General features: G+C 43.0%; 1 protein-coding gene across 1 annotated transcript in view; it reads right to left on the bottom strand.

Moving 5' to 3' along the window:
* Positions 1 to 21155, bottom strand: part of RANBP17 (RAN binding protein 17) — a 271515-nt gene that overhangs the window by 68991 nt on the left and 181369 nt on the right. The window contains exons 20-22 of the mRNA XM_084825522.1: positions 17645 to 17733; positions 14118 to 14225; positions 305 to 387 (exon numbers count right to left, since the gene is read on the bottom strand). Coding sequence (XP_084681648.1) covers positions 305 to 387; positions 14118 to 14225; positions 17645 to 17733 — 280 coding nt within the window. The remainder of the gene's footprint in view (positions 1 to 304; positions 388 to 14117; positions 14226 to 17644; positions 17734 to 21155) is intronic.

Genomic DNA, 21155 nt, shown 5'->3' with positions numbered 1-21155 from the left:
TTATGGTCATTGTGGGTGACCCCATTTCGCTTCCAAACTGGTAAGCACAGCATCACCAAATTGTGGTATCGCAGGGAATTATGGCTCCCCCTCTGGAATTTGTCCCTTAACTTAATGAACTTTCTACCCAAAGTGCTCTACTGTTCAAAGGTATTCTAAAACCATCATTTCTCACAGCAGAAGCTGTGGATATCAACATCTACAGCATAAACAGGGCAGCCAAGCCCTCTTTAATTAGAATCAGGCACTCCTTTCTTACGAAGTAATCAAAGACTTACACATAACAAAATCAACAGATACTCACCATAAGTGCAAATCATGTTACTAGCCTCTCTGAAGAGGAGAATTCCATTAGGAGATGACACATCAAAATTTAAACGTTGTGATCTGGTGGGAAAAAGTAGCAGCAGGCTATCTTTAAATGATACAATGAAACAAACATTTATCATATACACTAATAGCAAACCCAAGGATGGTTATGTAGCAAAAATTCAGTTACTGGGAAACAAGAGGGAGGTACCAGCATGCTTTAGGGGACCCCAAGGTTTGGAGAAGTAGAAAAAAAATCTTAAGGGAAAAAAACAACTAAAAGGGCAACCCCCCACCAGAACAAAACTGCTGCCCAATGAAGACTAAGCATGTCCGGGGGCCACAAAATGCTGAGTGTCTGTTGGGAGACGGGACAGAAAAATGAGGTGGGGAAGGGAGAATGGAATAGAGCATCCTGAAAAAAGGTATAGCTATTTGGCTGGCAGGAACACTGAACCGGAGCTCTCCACATTGCAACAGTTTGTGGCAAGTCCCACTTATGCTTTCTAATCTGGCACAAAAGGGCCGTCCTGAGGAAGGATCAGACTACTGCCCATTTAGTCCAGCATTCGGCTTCTAAAAGATGCCTCTAGGAAGCGCACCAATTCTCTACCTATGCTCCCCACCATAATTTGAGAAATCCTTAACATATCCCCTCTCCATTTTTTTTTAAAAAAATGACAGCAAAAACTATAAAGCCCTAAGTGCATTAGTCTTTCCTTGTAGGAAAGCTGCTTCAGCTCTTTGACCATTTTTGTTACCCTTTTGCAACTTTATGATGGCCTTTTTGAGTCGGGATGACCAGAACCACGCACAGTATTCTAAAAGTTTGATATATTTATACTTGCCATGTCAGGTCACAGACTGACAGGGGAAAAATGGATGCTAGAATTATACGAACATTGCATTATTCTGTAAACAGGTATCCAAATGATGCGTAAACTCAAGCCCACCAGAGTGGGAATGCATGGAATGGGGCCCAGTAGACCTATCCCTAATGTCAGCATGCCCCCAACTCCATATATTTGGTGGGACATCTGAAAGGAGTGCCTATATCTTTACAGGTATATTCCTGTAGGCTCCCCATACAATGTCTTGTTCCGTTCTATGTGTTAGAATGGGAAGGAAGGAGATAATGCATATAGGGCTTCAGTTTCATTGGTTACACATCTTTAAATACAAGGCTTTAGTGACAGCTATCTGCCTCATCGGGTCTAAATCAAGTAATCACAGGACTGCTTTTAATGCTTTCTTTCTTTCTTTCTTTCTTTCTTTCTTTCTTTCTTTCTTTCTTATTTATTATTTGTGGCATTTATATACCACTGAATATAATAAAATCTCTGCATGGGCGCTGCACCATGCAAAAGCCATTTGGATTAAAATACTTTCTGCAGCTTGGTTGGTTTCGATCATACTCACTCACCTGGGCCAGGCTTTTGATTTATTTAGATTCCTATCTGCTGGTGGATTTGTGTTATTGGCTTGTTTTAATGCTTTTTATAATTAAGTTTTTATTTTAATGTTGTAAGCTTCCAGGGGTGGTGGTGGCTTTTGAGGGCTGAAAGGCTATACAGAAATTTTAAAAATATAAATAAATCAAGTGCTTAGCTGAGAATGACTGAATGGCACATGAAGCTGCTTCATAGAAATAGCTTCCCCTATGTTGCAGCACTCATGCAACTGCATAAAAAGCAGCTATTTGTGTAGGGAACCACTTGTACAAATCAGGCCTCAGTGTGGCTGAAGCAACTGCTACCCAGTTCATCATCACAACCTGAAATACTGCACTGCCCTGACATTACTCTGTGGAAACATAGTCTAGCACAGCTACACTGCTACCCGGCATTATTGGATACATATAATGACATCATGCAAACCATACAGCAGAGATTTGGGTGGAGAGAAGGTATAGCGAGGACATGTCAGGTACATCAGGAATAGAAGTTGATAAAGCAGACCAATTTCTGGTGGTGCCTACTAGTTGCTGGGACTAACACAGAATGTTAGATGAAATGGACCTTGATCTGATCCAGCAAGGCACTTCTGAGGATTTAAGCAAGATTGCATACTCATGATCAATTAACATGGATTAGTTATCTTGAGTATATAATTGTGCTTTGTAAATTCTAGAGTGATTGGATTGAGGCCAAGCTCTATCTTCTGAGGATTTTGAGTTTCACGCTGAAGGCAGCCCTTTGACCAAAAAGAAAGAAAGAAAAGTTTAGAGGCTACTTCATGGGCAGGTAACTTCCCAGCTTTGGAGCAATTAAGTGCCAGAAAGGGTTTTAAGGGAGCCTTCCCTAACCTGGTGCCCTCTAAGGTATTGGATTACAACCCCCTTATCTGTTTTAAGATGAGGCAGTAGATCTCCCCAGGTATTTGTCTGGGCTACCATAAAGAAGAAAAAAAAAGACATTTTAAAGTGGGAGCTGAAAGACTGGCAAAAATAAACCAGAGGCAATATTCACTTTATATGAGACAGAAACGGAGACAGTTCAGATCAACCCTATTATACAAATGCCAACATTAGCTCCACAAGACTGACTACAAGACTTCCCAAGCTTGCGCTGACCCCAAATCCCAAGAAATGGTGGATTCTCTATCTGGATATCATGGCAAAGTGAATTAGAAACAATCACCCTGACAATGAGAAAAAATGTTGCCTTTTATTATTTATATAGCTCCAACTATGGATGTGATGTTTTACAAAGAATGGGTATAGAGGTCCTTACCCCGAGGGGTTTACTATCTAGAAAATGCAGATAAGCTTCATAATAGAGGGAGGGAAAAGGAGGCAAGGGTAAATATGGGAAGAAGGTGGTCTCATGAAACATTCTGGGAAGGAGTTCCATGCATAAGGGACAGAAACATAGAATTCTTTCACGGAGCAGACCTTAGGACAGCTGACATCCAGTGGAGCGGGATGAACAAAGTTCACAGCTAGGCATGCATTGAGGCACACAAATGCAGCAATGCGCAGGGCAGCCAAGACCATGGAAGGCTTTGTTGCTGTTTTGTATACTATCTGTTTTATGTCCTTACATAGCTGGTTTTTATACTTTATATAATGTATTATAATAGTTTTTAATTTCTGTGACCCACCCAGAGAGCTTCGATTATGGGGTGGTATAGAAAAATAATAAATGAAATGAATCCAGGATCCAGGAGCAAACAGGAAGCCAGTGTAGGGATTTGAGAAGGGGTGTTATATGCTCCGAGCAACGAGAAAGGCAAATGCTTTTGGTAGCAGAGTGCTGGAGACTTCAATATTCTGTTCTTGACCACAAGTCAACAAAAATATCTAGAGGGTATTTTCATTTTCATGATTTTGCTTCTAAAGTTCATGAATAGGTGGTAGAATGCTTCTTCCAAGAAGGTATCTGCCTCCCACACCTTTGTTAAGCACTGGCATAAAAATAATTGACAATGTTTTTTTAAAAAAATCTAGTATGGGACAAGGTGATTACTCTTTAAAAGCGGGAATGCCATCAGGAAGGGTGGGAAGGAAATACATATGACTCAGTCTCTGAGGAGGGTGAAGAATGTCTCCCCCCACCACCACCGTTGTTGACATTCCTCGTTTCATATGAGTGAACGGATGAAAAGTGCTCCAATCATTCAGATGGACATGCCCAGGCAAAAGCTTTGAGGATTCCAGAAAGGTTTACAGAATTTTCGGTTCTGCACACGCAGAAGCTGCAAATTTGTTCGGCACTGAAACACTTTACAATATCTGTGTATTCTACCAAGTACAAAATGATAACATCTGGCAGATGGAAAAAACGGAAGCAAAACCTTGTTCTATCATAACGCACAATTTGATACTCTGTAACAGATTTTCACCATGTCAAAGTGTATTGTATTATGCAGTTTAACCTGTAAAACTTAATGCAATACACAACTCAGGAAAAAGCAAACCCATCCCTAAAGATGTTCTCTAAAGGGAACAATACAGACTTTCTGCATACGAATAGGTAAATGAATATAATGAATATGCAAAGAAGTTCAATGAGCTTCCCCTCTTTGGGGATTTAATCTACTAGTAACTTTTTGCTTTGTTTACTACTGTCAGTATTCGTAAAGGTGCCTCCCGAACCTCTCTCCTCTGAAGCTACATCCCTTTTTAAAAAACAGTTTCTTTAGCCTTACTAATTTTGGAAAGATGTGATATAGGTAAATACATGTTAAAATTACCCAATCACACTATAACTATCTGTAAAAGAAAAAAAAAGAAGAGATATAAAATACACTATCAGATAAAGCCGCAGCAAGGATATAAACTCATTCAGAGTTTAGCTTACAGGGTTGAGTTGCTTTAGTGGAATCTGATGGATTTCTGAATGCTCTTGGGGATTTCCCAGTGGGGAAAGCTGGTGATCCAGCTAAGGCCCTAGGCTCGCTGTGGAACAGTGAGATGCAGAGGGCCATCAACTCGATTGCACCCGAGTGCCCTCTCCGGTGCTGTGGAACCCATTCTGCTCCCTGGTATTTGTTGTTGTTGTTCAGTCGTTCAGTCGTGTCCGACTCTTCGTGACCCCATGGACCATAGCACGCCAGGCCTTCCTGTCCTGCGCTCTCTCCCGGAGCGTGCTCAAGTTCATATTCATTGCATCTGTGATGCTATCTAGCCATCTCATCCTCTGCCGTCCCCTTCTCCTTTTGCCTTCAGTCTTTCCCAGCATCAGGGTCTTTTCCAGGGAGTTTTCTCTTCGCATTAGGTGGCCAAAATATTGGAGCTTCAGCTTCATTATCTGTCCTTCCAATGAGCACTCAGGGTTGATTTCCTTTAGGATGGACTGATTTGACCTCCTTGCAGTCCAGGGGACTCGTAAGAGTCTTCTCCAGCACCACAGTTCGAAAGCATCAATTCTTCGGCGCTCAGCCTTCCTTATAGTCCAGCTCTCACAGCCATACATTACTACTGGGAAAACCATAGCTTTGATTAGACGGACCTTTGTCGGCAAGGTGATGTCTCTGCTTCTTACTATGCTGTCTAGGTTGGCCATAGCTTTCCTCCCAAGGAGCAAGCGTCTTTTAATTTCATGGCTACAGTCACTGTCTGCGGTGATCTTGGAGCCCAAGAAAGTAAAATCTGTCACTGCTTCCATTTCTTCCCCTTCTATATGCCAGGAAGTGATGGGGCCAGATGCCATGATCTTCGTTTTTTTAATGTTGAGTTTCAAACCAGCTTTTGCACTCTCTTCTTTCACCCTCAACAAGAGGCTCTTTAGATCCTCTTCGCTTTCTGCCATTAGGGTGGTATCGTCTGCATATCGGAGGTTGTTGATAATTCTCCCGGCAATCTTAATTCCGACCTGTGATTCATCCAACCCGGCATTTCTCATGATGTACTCTGCATATAAGTTAAATAAGCAGGGTGACAATATGCAGCCTTGTCGTACTCCTTTCCCAATTTTGAACCAATCGGTTGTTCCATGTCTGGTTCTTACTGTTGCTTCTTGACCCTCGTACAGGTTTCTCAGGAGACAGGTAAGGTGGTCTGGTACTCCCATCACTTTCAGAATTTGCCACAGTTTGTTGTGATCCACACAATCAAAGGCTTTAGCGTAGTCAATGAAGCAGAAATAGACGTTTTTCTGGAATTCTCTTGCTTTCTCCATGATCCAGCGAATGTTGGCGATTTGATCTCTAGTTCCTCTGCCTCTTCGAAACCCAGCTTGTACTTCCGGTAGTTCTCGGTTCGCATACTGCTGAAGCCTAGCTTGTAGGATTTTGAGCATCACCTTGCTGGCATGTGAAATGAGCGCAATGGTGCGGTAGTTTGAACACTCTTTGGCATTGCCCTTCTTTGGAATTGGAATGTAAACTGACCTTTTCCAGTCTTGTGGCCACTGTTGAGTGTTCCAGATTTGTTGGCATATTGAATGCAGCACTTTAACAGCATCATCTTTTAGGATTTTAAATAGCTCAGCTGGAATACTGTCATCTCCGCTAGCTTTGTTGTTAGTAATGCTTCCTAAGGCCCACTTGACTTCACTCTCGAGGATGTCCGGCTCAAGTTCAGTGACCGCACTATTATGGCTATCAGGGACACTGAGATCTTTCCTGTATAGTTCTTCTGTGTATTCTTGCCACCTCTTCTTAATCTCATCTGCTTCTGTTAGGTCCCTGCCTTCTTTGTCCTTTATCATGCTCGTCTTTGCACAAAACGTTCCCTTGAGATCTCTGATTTTCTTGAAGAGATCTCTAGTCTTTCCCATTCTGTTGTTTTCCTCGATTTCTTTGCATTGTTCATTTAAGAAGGCCTTCTTGTCTCTCCTTGCTATTCTCTGAAACTCTGCATTCAGTTGGATATATCTCCCCCTTTCTCCCTTGCTTTTCGCTTCCCTTCTTTCCTAAGCTACTTGTAAAGCCTCCTCAGACAGCCACTTGGCTTTCTTGCATTTCTTTTTCTTTGGGACGGATTGAGTTGCTGCCTCCTGAACAATGTTACGGACCTCCGTCCATAGTTCCTCAGGCACTCTGTCTATCAGGTCTAATCCCTGAAATCTATTCCTCACCTCCACTGTATATTCATCAGGGATATGATTTAGGTCATACCTGAATGGTTTAGTGGTTTTCCCTACGGTCTTCAATTTCAGCCGAAATTTTGCAAGAAGCAGCTCATGATCTGAGCCACAGTCAGCTCCAGGTCTTGTTTTTACTGACTGTATGGAGCTTCTCCATCTTTGGCTGCAAAGGACATAATCAATCTGATTTCGATATTGACCATCTGGTGATGTCCATGTGTAGAGTCGCCTCTTGTGCTGTTGGAAAAGAGTGTTTGCTATGATCAGCGTGTTCTCTTGGCAAAACTCTATTAGCTTTTGTCCTGCTTCATTTTGTACACCAAGGCCATGCCTGCCTGTTATCCTGGTGATTTCTTGACTTCCTACTTTAGCATTCCAATCCCCTATGATGAAGAGGACATCTTTTTTTGGTGTTAGTTCTAGGTGTTGTAGGTCTTCATAGAACCGATCAACCTCAGCTTCTTCGGCCTCAGTGGTTGGGGCATAGACTTGAATTACTGTGATGTTGAATGGTTTGCCTTGGATTCGTACTGAGATCATTCTATCATTTTTAAGATTGTACCCCAGTACTGCTTTTCCCACCCTTTTGTTGACTATGAGTGCTACTCCATTTCTTCTAAGGGATTCTTGCCCACAATAGTAGATATGATGGTCACCTGAATTAAATTCACCCATGCCTGTCCATTTTAGTTTGCTGATTCCCAAGATGTCGATGTTCAATCTTGCCATCTCATGTTTGACCACCTCCAGCTTACCTTGATTCATTGATCTGACATTCCAGGTTCCTAAACAATATTGTTCTTTACAGCATCGGATTTTCTTTTCACCACCAGACACATCCACAGCTGAGTGTCCTTTCGGGTTTGGCCCAGCCGCTTCACTCTTTCTGGCGCTACTTGGAAATACCCTCTGCTCTTCCCCAGTAGCATATTGGACACCTTCCGACCTGAGGGGCTCATCTTCCGGCGTCATATCTTTTAGCCTTGTGATACGTTCCATGGGGTTTTCTTGGCAAGAATACTGGAGTGGGTTGCCATTTCCTTCTCCAGTGGACCACATTTTGTCAGAACTCTCTGCCATGACCTGTCCGTCTTGTGTGGCCCTGCACGGCATAGCTTATGGCTTCACTGAGTTACGCAAGCCCCTTCGCCACAACAAGGCAGTGATCCATGAAGGGGCTCCCTGGTATACTGGGGATCTATGGGCAATGAAACAGGCTGGACATCAGCTAGAGTGCGAATGGTGCAAGTCTCAAAGCGAAGATGACCAAGCATGCTCTAGAGCACATAATCGTGCCTATTGTGTGGTGGTGTGAGCAGCAAAGAAGGCTTACTTTGCTGCCTCCATTGCGTCCTCAAGTAGCCATCCAGCAGAGCTCTTTCGGGTGGTCTGGGGGCTGTTAACACTCTCCTCAGAGAATGTGGCCCTGATCCCCTCAAGGACCCACTGTGACCTTTTTGCATAGCACTTTGAGGACAAAATCGCTTGCCTCCGCAGCAAACTTGATGCTGTTGTTAGCGCAGTTCCAGGCGAGGTGTCTAATGCCACCATCTGCCTGATTTTGTGGGATCAGTTTCAGTTGTTGTGGCCTGATGACATGAACAAAGTGCTTGCAGCAATGCAACCGACCACGTGTCCTCTCGATCCTCCTCTTCCTGGCTAATAAAAGCTAGCCGAGGGGGTTAACTGGGTGGGTCCAGGGTGTGGTGAATGCTTCACTTCGGGAAGGGGTGGTCCCTTTTATCCATAAGGAGGCAGTAGAGTGACCACTCCTGAAGAAATCCACTCTGGACCCAATGGTATTAGACAACTACTGCCCAGTTGCAAATACCCACTTTTAACGGAAGGTTCTGGAGAGGATAGTGGCGGAACAACTGCAGGCACTCTTGGAGGATACTGATTATGTAGACACATTTCAATCTGGGTTTTGTCCGGCTTACAAGACTGAATCAGCCTTGGCCACCCTGATGGATGACCTTTATCGAGAGAGGGACAGGGGGAGTGTAACTCTGTTAATTCTGCTCTATCTCTCATCAGTTTTTGATACCACTGACCATGGTATTCTCCTGGATCGACTCGTGGGATGGGTATCAGAAGCACTGTGTTACAGTGGTTCTGGTCCTACCCATGAGGTCGATTTCAGAAAGTAACATTGGGTGACCATTCCTTGGCCACTTGGCAATTGAGCTACAGGGTGCTGCAGGGTGCCATCTTGTCCCCGATGTTTTTTAACATCTATATGAAGCCACTGGGAGCTGTTATTAGGGGATTTGGATCTGAATTCCACCAGTATGCTGATGACATGCAGCTCTATCTCCCTGTGACATCTGAATCAGGAGAGGCTGTGCAAGTCTTGGATCAGTGCCTAAACTCAGTAGTGGACTGGATGTGGGTCAATAAACTGAAGCTGAATCCTGGCAAGATGGAAGCCCTGTGGGTGAGTGGTTCCCGGATCTGGGAGATAGGCTCATTGCCTGTTCTGGATGGGGTTGCACTCCCTCTGAAAGATCCAGTTCATAGTCTGGAGGTACTCCTAGATCCATAGTTTTGCTGGAGGCTCAAGTGGCCACTGCAGCTCAGAGTGCCTTTTATCAGCTTGGCTGGCTTGCCAGCTATGGCCTCTCCTGGACAGGGATAGCTTGGCCACAGTGGTACAGGCATTAGTAACCTCAAGACTGGATTACTGCAATGTGCTCTATGCGGGGTTGCCTTTGAGGATGGTCCAGAAGCTGGATATAGTGCAGAATGCAGCAGCTTGACTGTTGTTGGGAGCTGCCCCTTTTCAGCATGTAACTCCTTTGTTGAGGGAACTGCACTGGCTGCCTATTCACTACTGGGCCAAGTTTAAGGATTAGTACTAGTGTACAAAGCCTTGAACATCTTGGGACCAGGATACCTGAGAGAGCGCCTTCTTCTTTACCAACCTTAGAGCGTGTGGTGACCTCCCAGCTCCAGGGGTTCCTGGATGAAACAGATATCTTTATCCATTTCAATCTGGTTTCAGGCCTGGGTATGGGACAGAGACAGCTTTGGTCACCTTGGTGGATGACCTACATCGGGAACTGGACAGGGGGAGTGTGTCCCTGTTAGTTCTGCTGGACCTCTCAGTGGTGTTCGATACCATCGACCATGGTATTCTTTTGGGACGCCTCACTGGGATGGGACTTGGAGGTACTGTTTTATAGTGGTTCCATTCCTTCCTAGCGGTGTGAACTCAGAAGGTGGTGTTGGGGGATGCCTGTTCGATTCCATGGCTATTACCTTGTAGGGTCCCTCAGGGTATTGTTCTATCCCCCATGCTATTTAATATCTACATGAAACCACTGGGAGAGGTTGTCTGGAGTTTTGGAGTTCGGTGCCACCAATATGCTGATGACGTCCAGCTCTCCTACTCCTTTCCACCAGATTCCAGGGAATCTGTTTCTGTACTTAACCAGTGTTTGGCATCAGTAATGGACTGGATGAGGGAGAACTAATTGAAGCTTAATCCAGACAAGACAGAGGTGCTCCTGGTCAGTCAAAAGGCAGATCAGGGAATAGGGATTCAGCCTGAGCTGGATGGGGTTGCACTCCCCCTGAAGACTCAGGTTCACAGTTTGGGGGTGCTCCTGGATTCAGCCCTAAGCCTAGATGTTCAGGTTTCAGCGGTGGTCAGGAGTGCCTTTGCACAGTTAAAACTAGTGCGCCAACTGCGCCTGTTCCTGGAGATGTCTGATCTGGCCACGGTGACACATGCCTTAGTTACATCCTTGTTTGGATTACTGCAACGCGCTCTATGTGGGGCTGCCTATGAAGAGAGTTTGGAAACTGCAGTTGGTTCAAAGAGCTGCTGCCAGACCGTTGACTGGGGCTGGCTACAGGGAGCATACAACTCTCTTGTTAAAATAGCTTCACTGGCTTCCAGTCTGTTTCCGGGCACAATTCAAAGTGCTGGCTTTGACCTATAAAGCCCTATACAGCTCCGGTCCAGGTTATCTGAAAGACCATATCCTCGCTTATGAACCTGCCCATGTTCTGAGAACTTCTGGGGAGGCCCTTCTCTCAGTCCCACCACTGTCACTGGCATGTTTGGTAGTAACCTGGGAAAGGGCCTTCTCAGTGGCTGCCCCACGGCTGTGGAACACCCTTCCCAGAGAGGCTAGGATGGCTCCCTCCTTGATGTGTTTCCGGAGGCAGGCTAAAACATTCTTGTTCCAGCAGGCCTTTGGGACATAGTTGGAACCTGGGGGTAAGCTGCTAAAATACTGTTTAAAATGCTGTTTTAAAATGCTGTTTTAATGTTTTAATTTTAATTGCATTGTTGTTTAATTATATTTTAACTTTTGTATATTTTCATATGTTTTAATTGTATATGTTTTAATTTTTGTAAGCTGCCTTTTGTCCCAGTACTGGGAAAAAGGCAGAGTATAAATAAATATAATATTAATAAACAACAACAACAACAACCACCTGCCCGGTCACTGAGGTCATCGAAGGTCTTTCTCCTGGTGGTTCTACATGGCCCAATGGCCCAATTGGAGTCCACCAGGAGAAGAGCCTTCAGCGTAGTGGCCCCCTTTCTTTGGAATTCACTGCTCCTAGAGGTTAGGCAAGCACTAACACTGTAGTCTCTGGTGCCTCCTGAAAACTGCACTGTTCCAGGAGGCATTCCTTAATTGACCAGTTATGGTTTTTATTGGTACTGTGTTTTTAAACAAGTATAATTTTAATGTGGTTTTAAACTTTTTATTCTTTTATTGTATTAATTCGTGTGTTCATAGCTCCAAAATCTGTTCTAGATATGGAACGGTATATAAATATTGTAAGTAAGTAAGTAAGTAAGTAAGCAAGTAAATAAATAAATAAATGTAGTGGAAAGTATTCACTAGATTGATTGAAAGCCAGATTTCAACTCTGGGATGCCTGTGGCCAGTCACTCACTTGTAGTGGAATATGTTTTTAGGCAGCTCAAATGTTTTCAACTTACAATTTCTTTTAAAGATAAAATACATGTAAACATCCAAGGGTGGCAGATCTATCTCCATTGACATCACACCCATTCAGTTTAACATGCTCTGCAAAGAAATTGTTCTAATTTTCCTTTCCAAGTTCTCTCCCCCATTCTGGGGGCAAATTCAAGAACTTTATTCCAAATTGTATTTTTCACTCATCGTCACAACTATGCAATCTGTTAAAAACTAAGGGAATGATACCAAGAGGAGTCAGCAGAAGGAAGAAAAGCCTCAACAGGTGGCATTCATTTGAATATAGCCTAACCATGGTGGGTAATTCTGTAGGAATTATACGGAAAGGCATGTGTTGCTTTTCTATTTATCATATACGTTTTACAAGCAGGAGTACCCTATCCTGAAGGGCAAGGGGAGAATCACCAGAAAGGAATCCATTAGTTATTACTCATTCGTTGTTCTTGGCTCTGCTTCCTACAGTGCAACTTGCCATACCCTTTGTGGTAAACAGGAGCACTCTGGCAAGGAGAAACAGCAGGCTCTGATCATATAATATTTACAGGAATCAAGTCACTACTCCTCTTTAAAAAGTGGTTGTCACTTCAATGCTTTTCTTAGGTGATTACCCTGAAACAATGCTCAGCTTAAAGAGAAATTCTCTACATGTTCACTCAGAAGTAAGTCCCACTGGGCTTAATAAGATTTACTCCCAAATATGTGTCAGGGTTCCCCTTATGACCTGGACCCCTGATCAACTCCTTAAGGATCTCTTGCCTCCTTAAGCATCCCACTTTCCTCCTTTTAAACTTTCCCTTCCTGATAACGTGGGGTTTAGGCTGTAGATGTGGGGCAATTGACATACCAGACACTTGGGATTTAACCACAACAGTTTACTGGTAGATTAAAGCTAGCAAATCACAACTACAGGTATTTGCACAATAGAACTGAGTAATACAGAAGGTCTTAAAAGAAAATAGAAGTTGCGAAACGCAAGTTCCTTTACCTTAGCTGTACTTAAACTCCTCTAGGCTGCTTCTTCCTATTCCCTCTTCAGGCTCTGGTCTCCTGACTCTGCTCTTACAGCTCTGGTCTTTCTGACCCTCTCTTATTATACTCTCCTCCCCACAAACCAAAAGTACTACTTCAAACCTGAAGAAGTGAAACTTAACTGGGGAAATGAAACTGAAATTTAAGCGAGGAAATGAAACTCTTCCTCTCAGGGATACCCCCTCCCAACAAAAACTCCAGGACTTTAGTCCTGACATTTTAATTTTCCTTGCCTCTGTAGGCCTCAAACCTTCACAGTATGTGCAAGACCCTGATTTAAGGCTCATTGAACTCAGTGGGATTTACTTTTGAGTGAATGTGCACAGCATTGTGCTGCACAAGAACTGAACTGGTTTGCGTGAACACTAGGAATGTTAGAGAATTCCACCACGGATCCCAGGGGGGCCGAATTCCAGTGAATTTGGCCCTCCGGAATCCGTGGCGGAACGGAGCCCCCCACCCCTCCACCCCACGAAACGGAACCTACCTGGCTGCGGCTCCGGCTGCGGCGGCTCCGGCTGGTGCGGACGTAAATGGCGTCCTGAGTAGGGAACGCCATTTGCATCCCTATGGTAGCCCGTAATAGGCTACGCAAATATTTACGTAGCCTATCATGGCTAAAGCAGGGACGCAAATGGCATCCCGTACGCCACTTGCATTCCCGTTTTATCCGTGATAGGCTACGTAAATATTTATGTAGCCTATGTTGGCTAAAGCGGGAACGCAAATGGCGTAGGGGACGTCATTTGTGTCCCTGCTTTAGCCGTGATAGGCTACGTAAATATTTACGTAGCTTATCACGGGCTACCATAGGGACGCAAATGGCGTCCCTTACTCAGGACGCCATTTGCATCTGCACCAGCCCGGCAGCGACTGGAGGCCCTGCTGCGGGTTGGCCCGGCTGGCGGCTCCACGGCCTGGCCGTGGAGCAGAGCCAGCTGGGCAGGATTCCAGGGGGGAGGAACGGATCGCCTCCCCCCCCCCGTCAAGGATTCCGGGGGGAGGAATGGATCGCCTCCCCCCACCTGCGGAACCCGGCGAAGCCAGTTAAGTGGGGTTTTGTACACCCCTAGTGAACACGGCCTTAGGTATGGCTTTTCAACACTATCTTTACTGGGCCAAAGTCCTTGCAAGCATCTCTAAGGAAACCTCAACAAAAATGAAGTTTGTTTTGAGGCAGTTCAAAGCAATGCTAATGAGGGTTTCATCTTCCTAGTTTGATCACACACTGCAGTCCCTGAAGAGAACTCTCAGGACAATTAAACAAGACTAGGATGAACTGTACCTGTTTTGCATCATCTCAGCCATGAGCTTCAAGATAGGAGTCGTACATGCTGGTTCACGATACCAGAGCTCAACAGCTCTTTGAAGAATGGGAAGATATGATGGGTAGCTTTCATAAGGGAAGTTAAAGATAAAATTCAAAATAAAAGATTTAAACTTACTTTAAAAATGTAGCTAAGATCTTGGGCCTATATTTTAGTTGGCATAAATTGTCACTGAAGCTGAGAAAAGCTGCTTTAATAGAGACTATAATATACACTAACTGAAGATCCCACAAGGATCTGTATTGGTGCAGTGCTTCTTTTATAAATGATCTGAAGTTAGGGCTGAGGAGTTAAATAGCCAAGTTTGGTGAAGACATCAAATTATTTAGATCGGATCACAAATCGGAGATAACAGTGGGGATTCCTCCAGGGGTTGGGGCTTGGATGTCAAGTTCCAGTCCCTAGAGAAGTCCATGGTGGCTCTGCAGGCTGGATGAGGAACCCCTAAGTGCCGGAGGCTCCCCTTGCCTGCATTGCAGCATTTAGAGCTTCTTAGCTTAGAAAAATTGTGTTTTTTGCATGGGGGACATAATCAGGTGTATGAAATTATGCATGGTGTGGAGAAAGATAGGTAGGTTTTCTCCTTCCCTCATAATACTAAAACCCAGGGTTATCCACTGAAACTGAATGAGTTTTTCACACAGCACATAGTTAAACTATGGAATTCACTACCACAATATGTAGTAATGGCTGCCAACTTCAATAGTTTTAAACAACAAATAGGACAATTCATGGAGAATAAGGCTATCAATCGCTACTAGTTATGATGGCTAAATATTACCTCCAGTATCAGAGGCAGGATGCCTCTGTATACCAGTTGCTGGGAATACGAGCTGGGGGGTGCTATTGCACTGAAGTCCTGCTCATGGGCTTTCCATAGGCATCTGGCTGGCCGCTGTGGGAAAAGAATACATAAGGCTTTGGTTTGATCCAGCATGACTCTTCCTATGTTCCCCAGTTATGAAATACAGCAGGCAACCACATTTCAAGCCAACTGTACATGCTTCCAACTATAAGGAGTCGAGAGGCATCAGCAAGGAAGTTTATAGACCAGGGATAGGGAACTGTTGCAGTTCTGGGGACAACTTGCCGGGGCGGGGGGGAAGAGCGCTCTGGGGAGCAGATGATGCCCATTCTGGGGTCAGATGATGACTGGGGGCAGGGCCCTCCCTTCCTAAAGCCCTGCTCCCTTGCATCATAGGAGTCCCTTTTTCTGTGCACAGAGACACATGGAGGAATTGCTCCGTGCCTAGTAAGGCATTCTGTTCATACAGTGGCCAACCAGTTGCCTGTAGGAAGCCCACAAGTAGGAGAAGAATGCAATAGCACCCTCCTGCTTGTGTAACCCAGCAATTAGTATGCAGCAGTATGCTGTCCTCAGTACTAGAGGTAATATATAGCCGTCATGACTAGTAGCCATTGATAGCCTTATTCTCCATTTAAATCCATCAAAATGAATGGCTAATATTAACCCTAAAGGTAATTAGATCCTGTAACATACTCAAAGCATGTGCAGCTTCTTGAAATAAATAAATATATCAGAACTATATGATTATTAAGGAATTTCAGTTAATGAGATTGCATTCTGATTTTTAGGCTCAGTGGCATGAAAATTCTTAGATAAAGCATTGTTTCTGTATATTTAGCAGTGCCCTGTGTATTCAATATACCCTATTGCTGACTGTACAAGGCAAATCCACTTCCAAAATATAACACTGGAATCACTGACAGCTTGACATATCAATATTTCAAGATAAATGAATGGCTTCCATATTCATGATATTTTTATTTCCATATCTTTATGCACCTTTCCTTAGTAGAATACGCCAAGAGCAGCCTATACCTTACCACCAGAAATGCCTTTAAAATATTTGGAGATATTTTAATAAAGCCTTATGAGAGATCAAATAACAACTTTGTAACAGATTTTTCTATTATTACACATATTTGCTTTTCATCCCTTGCCCAGAGGGAAAAACTATAAATCCTTTCTCAACTGAATGAACACCATTTATCATATTCATTTTCTTGTCAATACAATTATGAAAAGCCTTTGGCCTTTTTCCAAGGAGTCTGATTTGTTACGGAAACCCAATTAGTATACGCAAGCCTGCTACAAACAATCGTATTTTGCAGGATAACATTACTATTCTGCCTGCTTGGCTATTCACTTCTAAACATTAGCAGAGAATGGTTATAATATATAAAATATAATGATTCCCAGGTCAAAGACCAAGTCAAAAAGATGTTATGAATTCTGCTCATCTTTGCCATCTAGTGGACAGAACAAACAATCAAAGCTGCTTATTCAAATCCGAAGAGGAAAAGTGATCTTAAGAAAACTTTAGTCCCATGTAAACATTGTTCATCTAAGATAAAGAAGTGGAAGTCAGCCTGACTATCTGATCTGCTGCTTCATCTTTTGCTTTCTCCTTTTATTTTACTTGCTACTGAATCATTTTAAAACACTGCATTGATATTTCTCGATTTTAATTTGCATATGGTTAGGGGTATTTTTAAATAAAGGTGATCAGTAAGTTCTATAAATACCATAAATAAATTCTAGAGTTAAGGCAGGGTTTAAAAAAAATTAAAGAGGAAGGAAACACAAAAAACAGTTTAAGCATTATTTATAAAAACCAGCAAGTAGATCACCTAAAAAATGCTGAAGTCCTAAAGTGCCTGAGGTGACTTCAAAGAAGCACAAATCCTACTTCAGCAGAACAGTCTGCAACATCCGACCCTAATCCTACCCTTTGAAGACCGTGGTAAACTTGAGATCTAGGTGGATAGTATCTAAAGTGTTCTCTAAATCAAGCTCTGTTGATTTCTGTAAGATGGACAGCTTGGAAGATTCTAGGAAGACATATTAGCCTTTACTCTTGAGACCAATATGTGCTTTAAACTAACTAAGAATTCAAGCTGTTCAACCTGCCCACCTCTTAAACCCAGAAGCAATTATCCAACATTTGTGTAAAAGGCCATTTTGCTTTCTAGTAAAGAGAAACAGAGAACCCAAATAACAGAAAGCCTAAAGCACGGATGAAGTGATACGACAGATCTCATAATGACTTACACAGTAACAAATTAAATATCCTAAAAATAAAAATGATTCCTGCAGTGTGTGGCTTGAAGTACAAGAGGGAATTTCTGAAAGGAGCCCCAGTATATATTTTGACTCAGCACATCACACTGTAAATTAAAGGGCTATAGAATTATGTAAAGAAGGCTTACATGGAGTAGGAGAATATTTAGGGATTAGTGTGGAATAACCTCACCCCTCCAAAAGTGACCTCTCTTCTCCAAATGTTGCCCTCCCAAGTTAATGGCATGATTGCAACGGTACTGTAATTTTAGCTGATTACACATTAGTTCATTTAGCTTTGTTTCCTCTTCCCCACTGTGCCACACTATTAAACTAATGCAAGGGACCTGGTATCCCTCTGTGCACAGAGCCGGTATTGTCATAGTGTAATAAGGATACATCCAGTCAAACAGCATGGTGTAGCTGGTCTTTGTGTTCAGAGCAAAGGCAATCCCTCGAAGATCTCTTGCCAGTCCGATCAACATACGCTGTCAGTGGGAAAGAGACACAGTAATTGATTTTCACGTTAGCAAAGAGCAGATGGAGTAATGATCAGCCAATAATGAGCACAATATCTGATTTTAATTCATTAGTGTAAATGTCTTCCCTCCACCTCCCAAAGAACACTGGAGTTTAAAACTCTAACTTAAATATAAATATTAATCAAATGTTTACTAATGTACTAAAATAAAAGTATCAACAGAAATAATATAATTAATTCAGCCTGAAATAGTAGATATGAGATCATATAATAAATTAAAGATCAAAGGATACATTTAACAGAATGTAACTTCCATTATAACCCCTTCTCCTATTTCTTTCTCCTTTTTTTTAACTGGGCCTGGGGATTTTCACTGATGTCACTTTTCCAACTTGGTCATCGCTCAAAAGTAATCTGAACAAAATCTATTTAGCAGTTCAGTTATATGTTTCAAACATAGGTAGTTGCTGAGCATGAAACATGAACACATAAACATTAGTGAGTATATTCCATACATTAATATTCACTTTATTGAAAATATGTATTAGTATAAAATGTTTGTTATTAAATATTGACCCATTCATGATTTTTATTAAACATCTGCTAAAACTGTTTAGGAGACACTGTCTCAAACCATGTACAGAGTTCACGGGTGCCTTCTCTTTAGGGAATGGAAGTAGAACTTTTAAGTAATCAGTTAAGCTATCAAATATGGCTATGCCATTTTTAGACACCTCAGGTGAACAAATGGGGTGTGATTGCCATCACAGTATCGTTAGCCTTAATATGAGAATGTTAAATCAGACTGACTTTAAACAAGACTTTTTTGGGCTGAAGGTTAATCAGATGGATTTACCACAAGGTATGTACAGTTTGCCTGTAGTACATTTACTACAGTGTTAATTTGAGGCATCTGTTACATTCAGCCACCCTACTGGGTCTTTAATGTAACATATATCTAGCCTGCATCCTCACCCTGATCACATATGGGAATTTGTGTAAGCCCAAAGTATCAAGCTACACAAGGATGAAGAGGAAAACAATTCCCCATCACAACTTCCTTTTTATAGAAATCAAGCAAATCCATCACAATTGCCAATGTAATTGTCTCAGTTCAGCCCCAATTGTCTAATTTCTCAGCTGGGTGGTGGTGGTGAAAATACATATATAGTTGCAGAACAGATCTTAGTGTGTTTTCCCCATCCTTGATTTGCCAATTGCACAAATCCAGCCAGACCTCTGATTGATTGGGGGGGGGGGGGGAGAAGCTGGAGGGACATGCAATTGCCACCAAGTGAAAGCACAGCAAGAGACAACCAGACCAGGTCCTATTAGCATCAAACCTAACGTTGTGAACCAACACCTTACCAAATCAAAATGAACTCACTTCAAGTTTGATGACACACAGTGTTTGATGGAAGCGGAAGTTAATTCTTTGCCGTACCACTGTCAGACTTAGGACTGTCTGTATATTCCAGTATTCTGAGTAAGTGTTAAAGACTGTATAGAATTTGATACTGGGCACAGAACTCGACAACCGGAGAACCTCTGTTTTATTTTTTTTGCCAAAATTTTAGTACTTATGGCTGTGAAAATAGGCTTAAAAGTCACTAAGCAATGTCTAGTGAAATTTCGAAAGCATGGGTGGGCAGCAATGGTAGGCCATCCACTGATGAGTGGGCCAGTTCTTCAGTGCTCTACATTGCTCCTTGCCTTTCCCCATGACTAACAGAACCAGAATAATTAATGCAAAGCAAGCAGATATATGTAAATGTGCTTCATTTGCATAACTCACACAGGTTGTTAAAAAAAAACACCCAGCTTTTCTTGGCACAGTTTTTTTGTATTTGTTTCTAATACCGAGTCTAGGGCAGCCTTCTCCTCCAGATGTGTTGATCTACAACTCCCATCGTCCCTAGCCAGCATGACCAATGTTCATGCCTCCTTGGATGACTGTAGTTGTAGTCCAACACATATAGAAGGCACCAGGCTGGGGAAGCTGACCTAGGGCCTAAGGACATACGAATACTACATATTGGGTTCCTACATCCATTGCTATGAGGTGTCACTAACAAGTATAAAAAACATTAACCTGATTTGGTCTGGCACTTTCTACATCCTTGACAAACAAGTTAAGTTACTCTTCTCCACCTTCCAACACCCCCCCTCCCCAAGTAACACAGTGATGGTTTAGTGGGAGCAGGGTGTGTCGACTGGGAGCATCTAACAACTGTGAGGAAGGCACTGAACAATTACATGGCTCTTCCAGGGCCTGATTATATTATAGCTCCCTTTCTAGGAAGAGACTCACAATGAGACCTCAGGATGGGCCCTGTCATGCAGAGGCTTTCCCCCAAGCAGAAGGGCAGTATTTGATGTGTTGCCATTGCCGCACATTCAATACAATGGGGGCAATATTCTGAATAATTCCAACTACCTAGGTCATGCCTCAGAAAACATTTTCACCCACTGGCCATTTTTACTAAGATTTCCGGTCAAGGCAGCTAGCCATTCAGCAATTGCCAGAAGCCTACTCCCTTTACAAATGTGTATCATTTCCAATGGCAAAGTATATCAATGTATATAATTTCCAATAGCAAAGCCTGCACTTACCCTCAACTATTACCTGTATCTATCTAGCCTAGGGGTGCTGAACCTCAGGCTCAGGGGGCCAAATGTGGACCACCAAGGTTCCCTAAATGTCCATACTCTCTTCCCTGGCCCCATTTCCTTTCCCCAGCCGCAACTCGTTTGGTGGTTTCCTAGGCTTAGTTACTGACAGCTTTAAGCTAAAATATGCTGGTATTTGGGGGATTGTGCTCCCAACTCCACCCCTGAGCTTCTCCAAAAATTTGGCCCTCAGGCTGAAAGAAGTTCAACACTCCTGATCCAGTCAGTTATCATCTTTCTGTCTCTTTGCTACACTCTTAAAACCCAAAGTTTTAATCATACCAAGAAACATACACAGTGTTCTGGGTACAAGTACGGCACAGATGAAAGGGTGAGGCTATGGTGATGGTAGCTGGCTTAGTCCTTAATGATTCACACTGAAATCCATGTGGCAAAGTTAATCTGGGGCATAGTCCAGAAGAGGCCAAAGCTGTCTATCATGTTTTACAAGGCATAAATGAACTTCCACTGGCAGGGCCCCCAATGTGGCTTGGTGTGCAGAGTATACACAGATGCTTTGCAACCTACCCACCCTGCTCAGGCCTCTGCAAATACATGCTCTCCCTCTGTATACAGCATCTGTTATAATGATAGGAGTCTCACTAGTTCTGCTAGCACAAAATACCATTTAAGTATGCTAGGGCTGCCACATTTATTTATTTATTTAAAAACTGATAGCCTGATTACTAGCTCATGACTGGCTCTCAAAGCAGCTGTAGATTCAGTGTAGATGAATCAAGATAGATTCAGGATGGCTAG

The sequence above is a fragment of the Heloderma suspectum genome, chromosome 1 (assembly GCF_057233095.1).
Source record: "Heloderma suspectum isolate Gila_16-S chromosome 1, 16-S_ref, whole genome shotgun sequence".
Taxonomy (NCBI): Eukaryota; Metazoa; Chordata; class Lepidosauria; order Squamata; family Helodermatidae; genus Heloderma; species Heloderma suspectum.
The sequence above is the reverse complement of the archived record's forward strand: the minus strand, read 5'-3'. Positions and strand labels throughout refer to the sequence as shown.